Source organism: Palaemon carinicauda, chromosome 10 (assembly GCF_036898095.1).
Source record: "Palaemon carinicauda isolate YSFRI2023 chromosome 10, ASM3689809v2, whole genome shotgun sequence".
Lineage (NCBI taxonomy): Eukaryota > Metazoa > Arthropoda > Malacostraca > Decapoda > Palaemonidae > Palaemon > Palaemon carinicauda.
In genome coordinates, this window is record NC_090734.1 from 21,050,713 (window position 1) to 21,070,856 (window position 20,144).

The window sequence follows — 20,144 nt, forward strand, 5'->3', positions numbered from 1 at the left end:
TCCTGGAGAGCACCCTTCTCGAGCATGGTCTCGACTTCGGCCTGAAGGGCCAGCCCTTTTGCCGATCCCGTGGCATAGGAGCTCAACGACACTGGATTCGCTGTCAGGGGAGGTTGAAATGTTGTGAACGGGACGCAATAGCCTTGGCCGATTACTGAGACCGTCCAAGCATCGGCCCCGTGTTGCTGCAACCTGCGGACGCAACGCTGAAGGCATCCCACCACAGGTGGACATGCAGGGGGACTGCCACCCCTAGGGCTTGCGGCCGCGGCCGCCACCCCTAGGAGTCTTGCCTCCCCTGGAGGACTTACCGCCCCTCTTGACCTTGGCTGGAAAGGGCTGGGGCTTAGACACCACCTTCTTAGCTGCTGGTGCCTGTTTGGGAGCCTTACGAGGCTGTTGCTGCTGTTGTGGCGGGGCTGGAGGCTTATAGGGCCGAGTTGTAAGGGCCCTATGGAGGAGGGAGTCTGTGCTGGATTTCCTCCACCTCTCAGCCGTTCGCTCCATGTTTTGAGGCTCAAACAGGCTCTCCCCCAGAAGGGAAGCATGTCGGAGCCTACACACATCTACGGCGGGGACCTTCGGATGGAATCTCTCGGACACAGCATCGCGACACTTCAACACCGAGTTGGCCCACAGGGTGGTAACCTGGTGCGCCAAAAACTCGATGGAGCGGGTGCCCGAGAGCAAGAAGGTCTCTAGGGCCTTCCTATTGGTCTCCTTGGACAAGTCCTCCGATCGCAATAGGATGCCCAGAGATCCTAGCCAAAAGTCCAGCCACAAAGTGGCCTGCATGGCACACTTAGCGACCTTCTCGTGGCTAAGGATCTCTGCCGCCGAGAACGACACCTGCCAGGCGGAGAGTTTCTCAAGGGGAACTCCCTTCACCAGCTCCTCCACAGAGTGATGGAGAGGAAGAGAGAGGTTGTGCTCACCCAGGATCTCGAAATACCTCCTCTGCTGAAGACGAGGAGGAGGGATGAGCTTGTTCCCGAGAGTGGAACGACTGGAGGAGGCAAGAAGTGCGAGCTGAGCGTTGGCCCTAGCCCTGGCACTCTTCAGCCCCCGAGACCAGGGCAGAGCCGCACTGGTCTTAGGGGCCTTCCGAACGTCAAACACTTCATCTTTGCCTTCACGGGGGGCGATGACTGGATCCATAAGCCCGTTAAGTTGCCTTATCAGGCTTAGGACCTGCCAGAAGGCATGTTCGGATTCTTGCTGTTCTCCTCCCTGCGGGCTGGCAGCTAAGTCTCCTGCCCCAGGGATCTCTTCCTGGGGTGACACGTGGACATTCCCCTGAGTAGTCGTGGGTTCCTGACGAATCCATGCAGAGGATTTAGGGACGGTCTTGGAGTCCTTGGATTCCCTCCTGGGAGGGATACAGGATCCCAACAATGAGGTTCGAGGGGCCCCTTCCTCACGAGACGATTCTCCTGCATGAAGCGAAGTCTCCCCCCCTGGTGCCGAGGGGAAGACTACCGCCCCACTGGACTCACCTGAGGACGGAAAGGCCTCGTCCACGGGAGAAGGAGAGAGCACTCGTGCAGGAGAAGGGACCTTCGCGACCGACCTCTTGGGAACCAACTTCGCCCTTGGGGAAGTCACCACGAAGTCCACTCCTCTCTTTCTCTTCAGCGTAGGAGAGACAGCCGTTGGTTTGTTACCCTGGCCAGCGAGTGCTGGTTTCATAACCCTCACTAACGCCCGTGCCAGAGGACCAAACCAAGTCGGTTGCTCCAAGGACACAGAGTACGAAATCCTCGCTAACGGGAAAGGGATCGGGCGATCCTTTGGAGTGGACACCACGGTACCTGCCTGAAAAGAAGGTGGGGAAGAATGATGTACTAACCTCTCCTCGTCCTACACTACCAACCTGTGTTTGGGTGGAGGTGATCCCGAGTGCCGTCTAGGAGCACGCGTTCCTGCTGCTACCACCGGCTGTGGAATTCGCCGCGAACGATGGTCGCGCGAGGGCGAATGGTCGCGCGAGGGCGAATGGTCGCGCGAAGGCGAACGGTCGCGCGGGAGCGCAGGCGAGCGGTCGTGTGGGCGCGCAGGCGAATGATCGCGTGATCGCGCAGGCGTGCGGTCGCGCGATTGCACAGGCGAGCGGTCGCGCGATCGCGCAGGCGAGCGGTCGCGCGATCGCGCAGGCGAGCGGTCGCGCGATCGCGCAGGCGAGCGGTCGCGCGATCGCGCGATCGCGCAGGCGAGCGGTCGCGCGATCGCGCAGGCGAGCGGTCGCGTGATCGCGCAGGCGAGCGGTCGCGCGGGCGCGCAGGCGAGTGGGTGCGAGGGTGGGCAGGTAAATGAACGCGTGTCCGAGGCAACGAACGCAAGCGTTGGCGCGACGGCGAGGGAACGCGCTGCCGCGTAGGTGAGGAAGACCGCTGGCGATGTAGATCCACAGGCGATCGATGATGAGCTGGTGAGTGCAGTCGCTCAAGTTGGCGATGGCGCGATGTGGTATGTCAACGCACTGGCGAGCAATGGTGAGCAGCATGCGCAGGTGAATGACCGCGTAATGGCAAGCGATGGCGAGCAGCATGCGCAGGTGAATGATCGCGTGATGGGGTGCGATGGTGATCAGCATCCGCAGAAGGGCGATCGCGCAATAGCGAGCGATGGCGAGCAGCATGCGCAGGAAGGCGATAGCGTGATGGCGAGTGATGGCGAGCAGCATGCGCAGGTGGGCGATCGCGTGATGGGGTGCGATGGTGATCAGCATGCGCAGGAGGGCGATCGTGCAATGGCGAGCGATGGCGAGCAGCATGCGCAGGAGGGCGATCGCGTGATGGCAAGCTAGAAGCTGGCGAACCATGTTCCTTCCGGAGCGTTGGAGAACGTTGGCGCTCTAGCTGTCGCTGTTGAATAGGCGATACTAAGATCGCCTGTGCGCGCTGGCAAGCAGGTGAACGCTGGCGAGGAGGTAATCGCTGGCGCGTAGATGATCGCTGGCGAGCTGGAGATCGCTGGCGAGCAGAAGGTCGACGCGTGTCATGTGAAAGGACAGGTGGCGCGTCGCGTTCACGAGCAGGAGCTGGAAGATCGCTGGCGCGTTGGCGAACATGTGTTTTTGACACACGCGCACACGATGTTGCGTAGCCAGAAGACCAGGCAGATGGTGAGCAGGGAGCTCAGCAGGAACTAAAGGGTGTTCAGAGACCGCAGGGCGATGGTCCTCAAATGAGCGCTGACGCTCAGAAGAAAGCTGACGAGCAGGAGAGCGCTGGCGAGGGGGGCGAACATCAGGAGAGAGCCGACGAGCAGGAGAGCGCTGAAGATCAGGAGAGCGCTGGCGAGCAGGAGAGCGCCTGTGTGCTAGCACTGCTCACGGAAGGGAAGGATCCCTTAGCCCCGAAGGGATCGTTGCCCGTCGGGTGACGAGTTCTCACGAAGGCGAAGATCTGGCAGGAGATGGTGAGCGGTTCGCAGAGAGGTTCAAGGAAGGCAGAGCTGTAGGTTGAGGCTGACTAGGAGGTTCCCCCCCGGAGGATGAAGACCCAAAAATGCGCCTCTTAGTCTCCCTGTAAGGGGAAGGGAGGCCCTTGTGGCGTAGCGGACGGTGAGCCTTACGGCGGAGGCGGCCTCGGGGAAGATCGTCGGGACCATCGGTCCTCCGAAGGGGAGTCTCCGTCAAAGCACTTCCCTCAGAAGGAAGCTGAGCAGCAGCAGAGACCGGAGGACTCACTTCCCCCTTCGAAGGATGTACGGAAGGGGGAGGAGAGCCTTTAGCACCATCATCCGCAACAGCACCTGCGGCGGATTGCCCAGCCACGTCAGAGGCCTCTGTCACCACGACGTCGACAATAGACAGAGGGTCTACCTCTGCTACCGCCGGCGACTGCTTAACAGCGGCCCCCAACGAGACAAGGTCAATAAGAGCGACCCTGGAGGGCAAGCCCTTAAGCCCCAGGGACGACCAAATCTGTAAAAGATCATCACTGGTTAAGGCATTATCAATAACCTCCCCCAGAGGAGGAGGGGGAATCGCCTCGCTATGGGAGGCGACGCCCTCTCCCCCCACCGAAGGTCGGGAAACAGAACAAGGGCCTGCGCTCCCACTCGGCCGACTCTCCTTAGGAGGCGGACGAGGGGGAGCTTCGGAGGAGGTTTGGGCGGCGGAAGAAGAGTCCCGAGAACCTTCCTCCTTCAAGGCTAACCCCGGAGGAGAACGGTCTCTCTTGGACTTCTTCTTACGCCGACGGCCAAACCTCTTCCAGTGGGAGGCAGACCACTCCCTGCACTCACGGCACATGTTCTCCTGGTCACACCGTCGGCCCCGACATTAAGGGCAGATGGTGTGCGGATCCGTATTTACGTCCGACATGAAAGTCCCACAATGACGACCGGCAACTCCAGGGCATGTACGCATTGTAAAGAAATAATAATGAAGGTCAACTTCCAACCAACACACACGCTGAAAAGAAAAAGCAGAAAATTAAAGGCTGTCACGAGAACGATGAGCAGACACGTCTGATCACTGCCGAGCCAAAATTGAAGTGAAGCAAGTCACCGGTGTGTGGAGGGGGGAGGGGTAGCAAGCTACCCTTCTCCAACCCCCCCCCGCTAACTAGCGCGGGGGTAATTAACCCTCATTAAAACTATTGGTTCCTCATTTCAGCTGCGCTAAAAGGTAAACCCTCTGTAAATAGCGTGGTTTGTATTTCGGTTACGGAACAATTGTTTATTAGTATGCTGGGTAAGGTTTTTAATCACAAATAGCTGCTTTTCAGGTATGATTTTTTTTTCCAAAAGCATTCATGACAAAAAGTTTTTGAATCTGAGTAAGGAGAAAGCTTTCACAAAATATTTTTTTTTTTGCAACACATAAACTACTGTTCTACCACATAAATAGTACACTACAATGAGAATTTGAGTTATGATAACTAGCATAGGATCTTTAGTTGCAAAGTGTATGTTGTTCACTTTCACTCTTACTTTCCATTACAAAGGTAATATGAAATTTCATACAGAAAGGTGGTGAGAGAAGGGCCCCCCTGATATATACATATATAAAAAAATAGTTTTCATAAAAAAATTAATTCTAGTTATTCTGAAAATACCTACAAGAGTTATGAAGTAAGAAACACAAGTTTAACTTTTGACATGAATGAGACGATTCATCTCGTTACTCCGCTTTCTAAGATTTTGAAACCCATGTGAAACACTAGTGCAAAGTATACTATTATAAAACCTATCAAAAGTCTAGGAAGATGAAGAACGTGGCTTCCTCTTTTAATTCTAATGTACTATGAATCTAGAATATGTAACATTGTAGAACTAGTCTCCTCAATTACAAACCTTTTAACCCCTTTACCCCCAATGGATGTACTGGTATGTTTCACAAAACTCATCCCTTTACCCCCATGGACGTACTGGTACGTCCTTGCAAAAAACTGCCATTTACATTTTTTTTTTGCATATTTTTGATAACTTTATGAGAAACTTCAGGCATTTTCCAAAAGAATGAGACCAACCTGACCTCTCTATGATGAAAATAAAGGCTGTTAGAGCAATCTAAAAAAAATACATATTGCAAAATGTGCTTGAAAAAAAAAAAAAAACACCTGGGGGTTAAGGGTTGGAAAGTTCCAAATAGCCTGGGGGTAAAAGGGCTAACAGGATAGTGATCAATGCACTTTTTAAATCAGTATGAAAGAATGGCAAGCAGTAAACTAAGTAGTTTTCACACTACCTTTCACACTACCCTTTCAAACTTATCCATACAAATGTTATCAATCTCAAGAGCACTTGTATCGCATATCTGTTCACTGACCAGTGAATCTTATGCCAATAGCATTAGATTCTGATAAAAGTCACTGACTTAGGATACAATATTCAATATATCTTAAATTCTGATTACGATCCTCATTTATCAGTAAAGTGCATCAGAACTAATCCATAACCACTTCTGTCTAATATTCACAGAGCTATGCCATGTATAACACTGACCAGTAAAATTCTGAATTACCAGGAGCATGATGATATTCCTATAAATTACACAATAAAATAGAAAATACAAAATATAACTCAAAAGAACCCAACACGTTCAAAGATCTCACTATAATCTGATTTCAGAATAATTCAAACATTATTCAAAGTAATTCCAGTGGCTATGGATCAGTACAAGTATGTGGATTAGGAATGAAAAGATGTGAAATATTGGTTTCACAGCACACCAAGTGCGAGGGTAATATACAACTGAGATTGAGACATTGATACTCTATATAAGGAATTGACCCATTAACCCTAAATGATAAGAGGTACCCTAAAATTGGAGAAAATAACTACGGTTAATAGAACAAACATGTAGAACTAAAGGAACAGTGAACAACAACTAAGAGGGATATAACAAACTAGAATACAGTTAAGGTTGTCACTTTGGTCTGAATAATACTACAAGATTTACTGCCTCCATGATCACGTAATATTAAGCAATAAATCTGATAATTTGCTTACAAAACCACTCTTTCTCCAGGGAAGGACCTGAAATTATCAATTTTGGCCATAAATCCTATTGCTAAGAGCTGGGAGGCCATTTATCATCCATTTGCAATTGGGGGAAACCACACCACAGCACTTTGAAGTAAAAAAGTTGAAAGGTGGGGCAGCAAGATGGAAGAAAGGAAGCTGAAACAGATAAAAAAGGCTAAAAAGTTGGTGCAAGTAGGGTCCAGAACCTTTAAAGAAATGTCCACAGTTCCCAACATGAGGTACACTGACAGCACTACCCTTGCATCCCCAAAGAGGTCTTTATAGCAGGTTTCTTGTCCATGTTCATGATGTAATAACATGCTTTATGGATTATCCTTTATTGTAACTTAATGTTGAATAGTTTTCAACCGTATAATTTCTTATTTTGTCAGAATTTTATCCTTAATAAAACATTAACAGTGTAACATCTTCAAGTCTACCACCTGCAAGGAAAACTAATAAAACTACATACTTTACCTTTTATCAATGCCAACAGCCTTTGGTTTCTAGATATTTGATTGAGGCACCTAATAAATATAGAAATATAAAAAAAAATGGCAGCTAAATCAACAAACCTTTAGATAATTTTCATTATATTCCTTTCCCGTCATGGCACTTCTCATGGCATTTGAAAGGACTTTTTGACGGTGAGGGTCTGTCTGGTCCCAGGTTAGAGTGGGCTGGGAATCAAACAGAGCCGTGGTTGTGAACATCCTGGCTTCGTAAAATTCTGGCACAGCCTCACAAACATCGTGGGGTTCCTGAAAAGAAACGTTAGAATACTGAAAGTGTAACAATAAATATAGAATCATAAACTACTGTGCATTAAAAACATTCTTTTGAAAAATCACAAATTTTAAAAGTGACTTGTATTTTTTCAATATAAACCTGAGTTATCTAATACAAGTGGGAATTCAGCGAGGCTGGAATTGTCATCAACATTTAACAAGGTAATCATAACTATTCACAGGTGTCAGTAAGACACTCACTTTTGAGCTTTAGGGATGGAACTTACAGGTTGGTTAAGGCAGTTAGTGACATTTACTGTAACAAAGTAGTTATAACTTACTGGCTATCAGCAAGACACTCATTTTTGAGTTTTAGGGATAGGATTTACAGGCTGGTTAAGGCAGTTGGTGAAACTTTAAGAAATTGAGTTGGTATGATTAAGAAAATTTAAAATATTTTTAAAATATGTGATTTGATTCTACACAAATATGAACAATCGCCTTTGATAGGAGACTTGTCCCTGGGAGGGAAAATAACTCTATGAAGATGAATACTGGCTGGTTCAACTTTCTCAGAGAATTGTTAAAGCACCTTTTCCTGTACAACAGCAAAGGTTATGACACTTGCCAACCTCCTAAAGGTCTTTGCATAGGGAGGGCACAGAAGTGAAGGAAACGCTACCAGTAAAGTGGGTGGGTTTTACAAGCCACACCACAGCCAGGTGTGCTTACGTCGTTAAAGGCTTAACGACCATACCAGCTTTGCTGATGTCAAATTCCTATTAAAGTGCGAAGGTTTGTTTCATGTACAATAACGAATACGATTTTATTTTATAATAGTATTAAAAGCTTAACGACCAGGCCAGCTTTGCTAATGTAAAATTCCTATTAAAGTGCGAAGGTTTGTTTCATGTACAATAATGAATACGATTTTATTTTATAATTGTATGAATATTTCAATGACAAAAAATTTTAAGCTTAATCTATTAAGTTGGAGTCATGCATATTACAGTTACAAAGAGGATACAGTACAGTCAAAAAACTTTTCTACCCTCAGGAATTGGATGTTTAGAATATCTCAAATGCAACAAAGCCATAGAGCAACAAACAATTAACTAACCTCATCATCAAATGTCATTTCAGATGGAATGTATCTCAGATCCATGTAAACCTCAGCCCTGTCAAAGGACTGCCTATCACACTGGCCATACAGCACCGTTGCTGTGTCAACCGAGTCGCACTCTACCACAGCATAGTAGTACCGAAGACAGTTCCGCTCGTACCGACGAAGTGCTTCGTAGTTCTCTTTTGCCCCACGAGATCTATAATATGTTAGTTTTCCTGAGGGCAGAGTCAATATATTACAAAACAGTAAAACTGGGATAAAGGAAACGGTATAGAAACAAACCAAAAATATATAAATAAAGATGCAATCAGGCTCAAACAAAATACTACTATACAGTATATAAAAATTTAAACAGTATAAAGGAACATCTTATTATTAAGACTCTACTGAAGAGATACAGTGGAAATGTACCCCTTGTCGAACAAAAATGATGGCCCTCCTCATAAAATGGTTATCACTATCAGAAATAGAACTCTGTCTTAGCAGGAGGTACACCAATTACATTTCACTTTCCTGTTATTAGAGAGACCACCTATCATCGTCAGTGTGTGCAGGAGGGCCTCATGGTCATCACATAATTCATTTTCTATTATTGGTCATGTGAAGCCTTCCTTTGATACTCCTCCTGGAATGCACTTAACTGTGTCCTATTTTGTGTCCCATAGTTAAACTACTATATTCCTTATTATCTGGTACTATAGCAATTTTCCTTTTTCAAGTACCAGCCAAACTCGGTTGAGTCCCTTGTCAGGCTGGGAGGAACGTAGAGAGGAGAGGTTCCCTTTTTTGTTTCATTTGTTTGATGTCGGCTACCCCCAAAATTGGGGGTACTGCCTTGGTATATGCATGTATGACTTTCAGACCATCAATAAGATTATCTCCTCAAATATGACAAATTCAGAAATAATTTGTATTTATCCCTAACTAATACAAACCCGGAGTTATTCATGTGGATTATCTTTCAGTAGTTTTGGGGTGTTTGAATGTGCGTGGATGTAGTACGATAGAGAGTAAAAGATGTGAAATTGGAAGTATGTTTAGGAATAGAAGGATGGATGTATTGGCCTTGTGTAAGACGAAGATAAAAGGAAAGGGTGAAGTGATGTTTGGTGAAATGTCTGGTAGAGTGTCTGGGATTGAAAGGGGAAGAGCGAGAGAGGGTGTGGCTTTATTGCTGAGTGAGTGGATGACAGGTAAAGTAGTGGAATGGAAGGAGATATCATCTAGGTTAATGTGGGTAAGGGTTAGGCTGGGTAGGGAGTGTTGGGCGTTTGTCAGTGCGTATGGGTCAGGTAGTGAGAAAGGTGAAGAGCGGAATGAGTTCTGGAATTAATTAACTAGGTGTGTAGAAGGACTGGGTAGAAGGAATTATGTAGTTGTCATGGGTGACTTAAATGCTAGAGTGGGCGCTGGAGAGGTAGGTGTCATTGGGAACTATGGCGTATCAGGTGAAAATGAGAGTGGTGAGAGACTGGTAGATATGTGTTGAGCAAGAGATGGTGATAAGTAATAGCTTTTTCAAAAAGAAAGATAAAAATAAGTATACATGGGTAAGAGTGGCAAATAGAAGAGTAGTAGAAAGGGCATAAATGGATTATGTGTTGATAACTAAAAGAATGTTTGGAAGATTGAAAGACGTGCACGTGTTTAGGGGCATGGCTAACGGTATGTCTGATCACTTTTTGGTCGAAGGAAAATTATTTGTAGCAACAGAATGGGGGAATAGAGTAGGTGGATGTAAAAGGGAGGTAGTGAGGGTTGAAGAGCTAATAAAACCGGGGGTAAAAAGTAAATATCAGGAAAGGTTGAAAATTATATATGACGAAGTGAAAGTAAGAGAATCTGGCAATTTAGAGGAGGAGTGAAAGTTAGTAAAAGAGAATTTTGTTGGGATTGCAAGTGATGTGTGTGGAAAGAAGGTTGTTGGAGGCAGCATGATGAAGGGCAGTGAATGGTGGAATGAAGGAGTGAAGGTAAAAGTGGAAGAGAAAAAGAGGGCTTTTGAAGAATGGCTGCAGAGTAATAGTATAGAGAAGTAAGAAAAATATAAAGAGAAAAATGTGGAAGTAAAGCGCAAGGTACGTGAGGCAAAAAGGGCAGCTGACCTGAGGTGGGGTCAAGGATTGGGTCATTCATATGAAGAGAATAAGAAGAAGTTTTAGAAAGAAGTGAGGAGAGTAAGGAAGGCTGGCTCAAGAATTGAAGAGACAGTGAAAGATGGAAATGGAAGGTTGTTAAAAGGAGAGGAGGCAAGGAAAAGATGGGCAGAATACTTTGAAAGTTTACTGAATGTTGAGGATAATAGGGAGGCAGATATAATTGCTGTTCCAGGTGTTGAGGTGCCAGTGATGGGAGATGAGAATGAGAGAGAGATTACAATAGATGAAGTGAGGAGAGCACTAGATGAAACGAGAGTAGGAAAAGCATCTGGTATGGATGGTGTGAAAGCTGAGATGTTGAAGGATGGGGGTGTGACTGTACTTGAATGGTTGGTGAGATTGTTTAATATGTGTTTTGTGTTGTCAATGGTACCAGTAGATTGGGTCTGTGCATGTATTGTATCACTATATAAGGGTAAGGGAGATGTGCATGAGTGTTGTAATTCAAGAGGTATTAGTTTGTTGAGTGTAGTTGGAAAAGTGTATGGTAGAGTAATGATTAATAGGATCAAGGATAAAACAGAGAATGCAATCTTAGAAATACAGGGTGGTTTTAGAAGAGGTAGGGGTTGTATGAATCAGATTTTTACAGTTAGGCAGATATGCGAGAAATATTTAGCAAAAGGTAAGGAGGTGTATGTTGCGTTTATGGATCTGGAGAAAGCGTATGATAGAGTTGATAGGGAAGCAATGTGGAATGTGATGAGGTTATATGGAGTTGGTGGAAGGTTGTTGCAAGCAGTGAAAAGTTTCTACAAAGGTAGTAAAGCATGTGTAAGGATAGGAAATGAAGTGAGTGATTGGTTTCTGGTGAGAGTGGGGCTGAGACAGGGATGTGTGATGTCGCCGTGGTTGTTTAACTTGTATGTTGATGGAGTGGTGAGATAGGTGAATGCTCGAGTGCTTGGACGCGGATTAAAACTGGTAGACGAGAATGATCATGAATGGGGGGTAGATCAGTTTTTGTTTGCGGATGATACTGTACTGGTTGCAGACACAGAAGAGAAGCTTGGACGATTAGTGACAGAATTTGGAAGAGTGTGTGAGAGAAGGAAGTTGAGAGTTAATGTGGGTAAGAGTAAGGTTATGAGATGTACGAGAAGGGAAGGATGTGCAAGGTTGAATGTCATGTTGAATGGAGAGTTACTTGAGGAGGTGGATCAGTTTAAGTACTTGGGGTCTGTTGTTGCAGCAAATGGTGGAGTGGAAGCAGATGTACGTCAGAGAGTCAATGAAGGTTGCAAAGTGTTGGGGGCAGTTAAGGGAGTAGTAAAAAATAGAGGGTTGGGCATGAATGTAAAGAGAGTTCTATATGAGAAAGTGATTGTACCAACTGTGATGTATGGATCGGAGTTGTGGGGAATGAAAGTGATGGAGAGACAGAAATTGAATGTGTTTGAGATGAAGTGTCTGAGGAGTATGGCTGGTGTATCTTGAGTAGATAGGGTTAGGAATGAAGTGGTGAGGGTGAGAACGGGTGTAAGAAATGAGTTAGCAGCTAGAGTGGATATAAATGTGTTGAGGTGGTTTGGCCATGTTGAGAGAATGGAAAATGGCTGTCTGCTAAAGAATGTGATGAATGCAAGAGTTGATGGGAGAAGTACGTGAGGAAGGCCAAGGTTTGGGTGGATGGAGTGAAGGAAGCTCTGGGTGATAGGAGGATAGATGTGAGAGAGGCCAGAGAGCGTGCTAGAAATAGGAATGAATGGCGTCCGATTGCATCAAAGTTATTGAACCTGGAAATCTGGGTCCTTTGGGGTCCCACTTGTCCCGTAGTCTATCGTGATCCATCCGTGACTGAGCCTCAGTGTGTGCTTCTTCAGTGTCTGTCTGGAGTGCATTTTAATCCTCTGATTGAGCTTCGCAATTACGTCCCTTCAACTGACGTGATTTTGGGCCATAAGGCGGAGGTAAAATCTCGTGTTCCTGACGCTGAGGGCTTGATCACTGATGATCAGGAAGCGCCAGAGGATTGTCCTGTAATCCAGTACGTGACAGAAAAGGCACCTCGTCAGTCCAGCTGTACCCATGTGTCTCAACACTCGGCAGTAGGTATAGTAATGATGCAGGAGACCTTATTTTGTGCTCTTGTTGATACAGGAGCACAGGTTTGTCTAGTAAGTGAGTCTGTACTGAGCCAACTTGGCATAGAGTACCAGGTACTGTCAGGAGAACAGCTAGAGGGGTTGACTGGTTCCTGCACCAGCATTCTATGCTACGTCCAGTTAGAGGTGAAGTGTCCTTCTGGGTGGAGGCTGGTGGTAGCTGCCAAAGACATTAACTTTTGTTTTGTTCTTGGTAGGAATATACTGGATGCAGCCTACCTGACACTGGATTCACCCTGAGAACAGTTGGTGTATGACCACACTACTGTTCTTCAGTTGTCTCCCAAGGTACTCTCAGTCTCCTCCCTGCATACGAAGACCACTGTTATGAAGGTATCTGATCCTGAATCTGATCAGGGAGTGTTCTCCGGAAATGCTCTCCTGTCCTTTAGTCAGGTGTCCAAGATCCAAGGATATCATCGACAGATTCAATCTGTCATTAAGATGATCTACTCTGGGGTTCCTGCATCTCGAGTTCCACGCTCCTGTCTACCCTATAGGAGAGGTTGGTCGAACCTGGAAGTTCACCAGGGTTTGCTAGTGAAGCGGAATCCAGACGGCTCAGTACTCCCAGTAGTCACCTTCAATGTCCTGATTGACCTAATTGCCGAGACACACCTCCAGAATGCTCACTGGGGTATCAGAAAAATGAGTGCAATGCTTCGTTGACTCGTCTGGCACAGATCTTTGATTAATGTAATCAGAGATATGTGCCGGACGTGTTGGGAATGTCAGACTTGTAAGGTCTCAAGGGAGGTGGTTGCCCCTCCGACCTTGAAAATAGTGACCTCTTCTCCCTTTGAATTGGTTGCTATGGATCTTGTGAGTCTCCCAACAACCAGTACTGGTTTTATTGGGTGTCTGATGGTAGTCGACCATTATTCCAAGTGGGTGACGGCAGTACCCATAAGGAATAAGAAGAGCAGTACGATATGCCAGGCGCTGGAAGACCGAGTTTTTCCTGTTATTCCTCGTGTTCCAGTCCGGATATTGACTGATAACGGCCCTGAGTTTATTTCCCTGGAATTTACTGAGATGTTGAAGCAGTATAATGTTGTACATGTGAAAACAACTCCGTATAAACCCTCTAGTAACGGTGCAGTGGAGCGAGTGAATCGTACCATTGGTGAGTTACTGAGGGTGATTTCTGGGGAATCTCGGAAATGGGACCAGTTCTTATCCCGAGCAGTTCTCAGCTACAACCATTCCCACCACACTGAGATTGGCTGTACGCCAGCTGAGAACATATTGAAGGGTGCTCACGATGTTGATAGTATCCCATTGCTATCAGCAGAAACTAGAGACCCATGGGCTGAAGGACATCCTCGGTACAAACCGCTTAAGGAGGGTTCTCTAGTGCTTAAGAAGGTGCAACTGTTGGGACACCTTCTGACGAACAAGCTCATCCCTAGATTTGAGGGGGTATTCCGTGTTACTAAGGTACACGAGAATAAGATCACCTATGAGCTGCAGAGACTGCCTGATGGTGAACTGGTAAAAGCTCACCATATCCAGTTAAAGGCCTGGTTTGAACCTCCAGTTTATCTTAGGAGGCACTTTTTCTGGTATCCGAAGGGTCCTGATCCTGTAACAGAGACTCTGAATAGTCCAGAACTCATGGATGACAGTCCTGTTTCTTCTGAAGTCTCTGAGAGTTCTAGTTCTAGTAGTGATGGCGACTACTATGGGGTGGCTGCAGTAGTGGCGTCCTACCTTCTGTCTCGAGATTGTAACAAGTCCCGACGACAGAGGAAAAGTCACTATCCTACTAGGGCTACTACTCAGCCTCAACCCATTCTTAAGCCAGCTAGGACTTACGAGAGAAAGAAAGCACTGGATGCTTGGTTATCTCCTCCGGAAAATTGTGATGAGACTCCTGTGTTAAAGCCTGAATCGTTTCGAGATCATTCGGTCCTCCAACTCTGGGAGAACAGTCCCACTGATATGTGTAAAACCCCTATTTTGTCTCCCGAGTCGGTGGTTCACTGTCCTGTTCCTGAATTGCCAACGCCCCAGATCTTAGCTTCTTCTTTCCAAGAGGAAGGTATCGTTCAACCTCCGGGGAGTTGGGAATTCTGGGAAGTTTCCAGTATTCCATTATTGGAACTACCTTCTGGTGTTTCCAAGAGTTCCAGTCCAGATTGGTCAAGACCTGCTACTTTAGAAAGCCCTGTTTCTGAATCGGCAGTGTCTATTTATCCTGATAATGACTTTCTCGGCTTTTTGCCACCCGATTGTGACGACCGACTGTCGCCTGAAGATCCCACCTTTAGTGGATTTAGTCCCCCATGGACTAGGTCAAAAGGTCCTGTTCTTGACCTACCTTTAGTTCAGTCTCGAGTCCTGGAGTGGAGACCTCGTCTCACTGACCAGATGAATATTATAGAGAGGGAACCATCCTCCATTCCTGAGTCACCTCAGAATTTAAACCCTTTCTTACATTCTGATGGTGGATTAAAACAACGGTCAGAGCTCGAGGCTGAAGTGGCACAGTCAGGTATATCTAACCTGAACGATACAGCACTGTTTGGGTCGCCCAAAACACAACGTTGCCCCGAGTAATCGTTTGATTTTTCAGGATTTTTATTGTCCTCTTCTGAGTCTACGGATTCTGTCTCTGGTTTACCTCAAAGTGTGTCGATCACCCGCAGATACCAACTCTTGTGCAAGGCTATCGATCGATTGAAGACACCCAGCCTGTATCTGCAGAGTTGCCGGCTTAGCCTGTCTCCTGTGCTACGAGAGATTAATATGGCTCGCCAGCAGATTGCTGAATCCTGGCGCATGTCCCGTGACAGAATTTTGAGACTCGGAAGAAGAACTATAATTCTCCCACTGGATTAATCTTTGAACAGTTTTTTAAAGAAAGTTTTGATAGTAATTACCCTTTTTTGTTCTTATTAGTAATATTTTAATTCCCACATTGGGTATCTGAAAGGCTGAGAAAGGGACACGTGGTGTGAGGAAATTTTTATTTAGTCACGGTTTCTGTAACTGTTGCATGTATTGTTGTCCTGTAAATTGACCTTGACCGTGACAATTATAATAGATTCAATAAATTGCTTTTATCATGTAATACCTGTAGTCATAAAATCAATGAGTTTTGTATGTTTTTAAATTGATTTTGGACTACAATGAATGTAATTTTTTGACTGATACTGAGTGTATAGCCTACCTGTAATACTGATGTTTTCTGTATAGTATAATGGAAATTGTTATGTTGTATATTATTGAAGCATTGTTGGGAGGAATAGACAATAATCTAACTTTTTATTTGTAAGTACCGGATCTCCATTGTGTTTAAAAGGTTGTCTATTCCTATTGCTTTTTGTTAATTCATGAGTCTGTGGAAAAAAAAGTATTGTACCTAATGTAAATTTATGTAATTTGATATGTAACTTAAGGAAGGGATGATGAATTAAATCTTTAGTTGATCCTACCTTTTTACTTAATTTTTTTTGCAAGGTAAATTTTCTCTTTCCACTTGAATGTATAGAGTTTGTGTAGGGTGTTGCTGTCAGTTACGAGGCATTTTTGGATGGGCTTGAGGGCTAATGGGGGGGGGGAAATGCAATATATAAGGGTTTGTGACTGAGAAAACTTTAGTGGTTTGTGTGTATGAAATATATTTGATTTTATTTTTTTTTTCTTTTGTATCCCTCAAGCCCCCCTTTTCCAAAAATGTCTTAATTTGTTATTGTTCCTTTCCAGGTAATGACAGCAGCCCCTACACTCAGTAGGGAGTGTAAGGGAGAGCGAATTTAGAATATTTCCTGTTATCAGTCTGTACTAGTCTGTGATGCTGTTCTATATCCATACCTTGTAACTAGAAGTAAGCTACTGTGTTGCTATATGAGAGTGTCATGAACATTAAGTAGTTGGCAGGAGCTATTTAAATGGCATATCTGGTCAGAGGCCCAAGAAGTGAATTCCGATGTTAGGAAGAGGGTGACTTTTGAGTTTAGTATGAATTCAGACTTATTCAAAACCCCTTCCATGATTGAGAGATTTCAAATGTGTTGTTGACAAAATTTTTGAAACATTGTTATTGTGGGCCTGCAGAGACCTGCACAGCAGCGTATGCGGCTGAACTGTTCAAAGAAAAAATTGTAAGTGACTTTGCAGCTTAGTGGTGAAGTGGATAATGAAGGGACAGTATTGATTCAGGGGAAAGTATGGTAGCACAGTATTTTCACAGATCTATATTTTTTTATGAGTAATTTCTAGTTTGTTTGTTATTTGTGGAGCTGGAGTGTAAAGGACTGATAATTTTGCCCTAAATTTGGTTATTGGAACTGACAGATAAATACTTAAAATTAAATATTTTTTCTCTTGCTTATACAATATGAAAAAGGGATGCTAATTTTTCATTTAATTGATTATTCTAATTGATATGATATTCCTAACAGTTTTCTGCAAATAATTTTTTTTTTGTTTTTATGTATACAGCATTTAATTTCAGAAACCTCCCAGCCACTGTTTTTTAATCCTTCAAATAACTTATAATAATCCCTTTCACCTAATGTTCTTATACTTATGACCAGCAAGCCAGAGAAGCAAAGGTTTAAATCAGGATCTAGCTGGGTCCCCTTGCCCATTATAAATCAAGGGGTGGTGCCCAGTGCTTTGAACTGTTACTTAGGATTTTGGGTATTCCACCGTTGTATGTTTGTTGTGTAGTGAACGTCGGGTTGTGGTCGGCATTCGGATACTAGGCAGTTTGGGTGGTACCTTTGGCCACAGTCTGCAAACCACTACAATAGAATCTTAGTCCTTCTCATGGCCAACCGACGAGGAGAGTCTACCAGGCTTAAGAAGTTGACCTGGTCAGAGCCAGGAACTCCCAAGCCGAGAACTTTTCCTGTCTCGTACCACACACTTGACCTGGACGCTAATCTAGCTGGAGAAAAAGCGAAGGCTGTCTTGCCTTGGTCTTTTTTGGACTGCATCCAATCTCCCAAAATCCTTAATCCTCTCTTCAAAGACCGAGAGAGAACCATCTTAGTGACCAGCGATTCCTTCGCTGCCTTCCCTAAGGTAAACTCCGGAGGCGGTGAACGCGGAGCAACAGGAACAAACTGGTCTGGAAATTCTTCCGTAAAGACTTTTATAATCATTTTAAGATTGACTGAACGATGAAGGGTCTTAGGCTCTTCTCCGAGAAATCATCCAAAAGTTCAGCCGGGGAAAAACTGATCATCAGGCTCCTCCTCCGATAAAACTCTGTCGTAGAGGCATCTTGCAGAACAAGAGACTCCTTACGGTACCAACCACTGTCCAACACAGGTGTAGGGTCATCACGTGCAATGTCACATGATCCAACGCTCGACGCTCAGAAAGAAGTCGCTCGCAATCATGAGGATCGGCACTACGACGCCCGCGATCTTGACGCTCAGTATGACTGACGTCGTCATGACGTTCGCTGCTCTTACGTTCGGCGTCACGTCTGACTGCATGTCGTTCAACATCTGATTGACGTTGGGCGTCACGTTTCACTTGACGTTCGACGTCACGTCTAACTTGACGCTCGGCGTCACGTTTAGTTGCATGGCGGTCGGTCGCGCTTGGTTGGTTGACGCTAGGCGTCACGCCTGGTAGCTTGACGTTTGGTGTCAAGGGGATCAGGATCTCGATGTTTCACACACACCTTATCCCGTCGTTCAGCGCCGTGTTTAACCACTTGATGCTTGGGAAGCTGTACGTCGTCAAGCGCTTCTAGACTAGCTGCCTTACGACTCTTAGCGTCAAGTTGCGAAGTTTCCCGGCGGTTGGCAAACCACTTTCTTGTTGACAGCGGGGATATACGTCTGCATAAAAGACAAGAGCTGCTGCTGCATGTCTTGCAGCATACTCCAATTCGGGTCAACTTGCGGTGACGCAGGTGAAGTAAGTTAAACCGCAAACTCGCCTTCTTCATCGCTCATGTAATGCGCCGAGCGTCCGGAAGAGGAAGACCAGTCTGACGGTGGCGGAGAAGCATGAACCGTGATACCAGACTCAGGAACTAGATCCACAACAGGCTGAACTAGACATTTGTCAGCTTCTGACATCCTATCAGCCCTTGCTGTGCGCCGCGTCATCCGAAGATGAGGAAAACATCTTAACCTCACCTTTCCCTTGGTGAGGGTGAGCGTCCCGTGAAGCAACAACAGGTACGCTCGAGGGGACCTCTGCTCGAGCGATAACGCCTCTCGATCCATTTCCCCGATCGACATTCCTTCTCCCAGGGGTTGGGGAGCTTGGAAGAGGTTTAAGGCTAGGTGAACGACAGGTTCAAGCAGACGCACCCTCCACAGCACTAAACACATTAACTGCACTTTTCGCACTAACACTTTTAGATTCACATCGGACATAAGTTGGTTCCTGTCTGCAGCGAGTGATTCCACCCTTACTCCCAGGACCTGAATCGCGACCATCATGTCTTTAAGCGTAGGCTCAGTGGTAACAGTAGTGGGATCTGAAACTACCACTACAGGGGAAGGATTAGGTTCAATGACAAGGAAAATGGATAATTCTCTAGAACGAGAAGAACTACGTCTATCTCTGTCTCTCTGAAGTTTACGAGTGTAGCGGTCAAAAGCCAGCCACTCGCTCTCAGACAACAAAACACATTGGTCACACCGATCCCCCAACTCACATACTTTACCCCTACATTCAACATAAATTGAGTGGGGATCAACAGTGGCTTTAGGAAGCCGGGTCTTACACCCTTTCACACATTATCTATAAGCGGGAGAAGGGTCGGCCATTATGAATAGTTAATAAGAGACATCAAAACAAGGGTCAAAATAATCAAAATAACCCGAATCAATAAAGTTTCAAGAGTGAATTCCAACGATGTCGCCGGCAATGGCGGCAAGGAAGATCTGAGGAATTATGGAATGGTTCTGTGTATCTCGCGTGGGAGGGCGCTGGTGTACACCTGGCTACTCTATTTGCGATTGCCGCAAGTTTTGAATTTCTGTCGGACATCAGAGACTAAAGCTATTTTTATATAACCACCGAGTAATTTTAATGTTTAAAGCTATTCCTTAAATATTTCTACCTTACTGACTGTTCCCCTTTTCTATTGATGATTTGATAAATTTGATTTGTCAGTTAAAGTAAGCAAATTAGTACTATTACTAATTTTCTTTATAAGTTTGTGAATAAACGTGTTATGTTTTTTCGTGTTTGTTTTTATAATCATTTCCCAAATTTCAATGGTGGTTGTCGGAAACATTCATTTTAATTATCAAAAGAACCTGTAACAATATTAAGATCATAACAAGCAGCTACCTTCATGTTCCGCATCTCCAAGGCTGGGAGGTGCAATTTTGTCGCTCAAAACTCTGGGAGTGATGCTGGCAACACCCAGGTCTACTGGGAGGGGGCTCGAATATAGAATTTCCTCTGCCTTAACAATTCAGGAGGAAGCAATTTTGAAGATCTAATCAATCTAAGCAAGTCTTGTCACAGATACCTGTTTATTAAATAAACCAAGAGTCCCCGAGCCAGATTAGAAAGACACACATCAAACCTGTGACGAGTATTTTGAGAACCTAAAAAC

General features: G+C 45.4%; 1 protein-coding gene across 1 annotated transcript in view; it reads right to left on the minus strand.

The window, feature by feature from the left end:
* The window catches only part of LOC137647879 (ESF1 homolog), a 30,879-nt gene extending 13,167 nt beyond the window's left edge, over positions 1 to 17,712 (minus strand). The window contains 3 exon segments of the mRNA XM_068380833.1: positions 7,053 to 7,238; positions 8,326 to 8,546; positions 17,388 to 17,712. Of these exon segments, the coding sequence (XP_068236934.1) occupies positions 7,053 to 7,238; positions 8,326 to 8,546; positions 17,388 to 17,712 (732 nt within the window).
* Between the last annotated feature and the right edge of the window lie 2,432 nt (positions 17,713 to 20,144).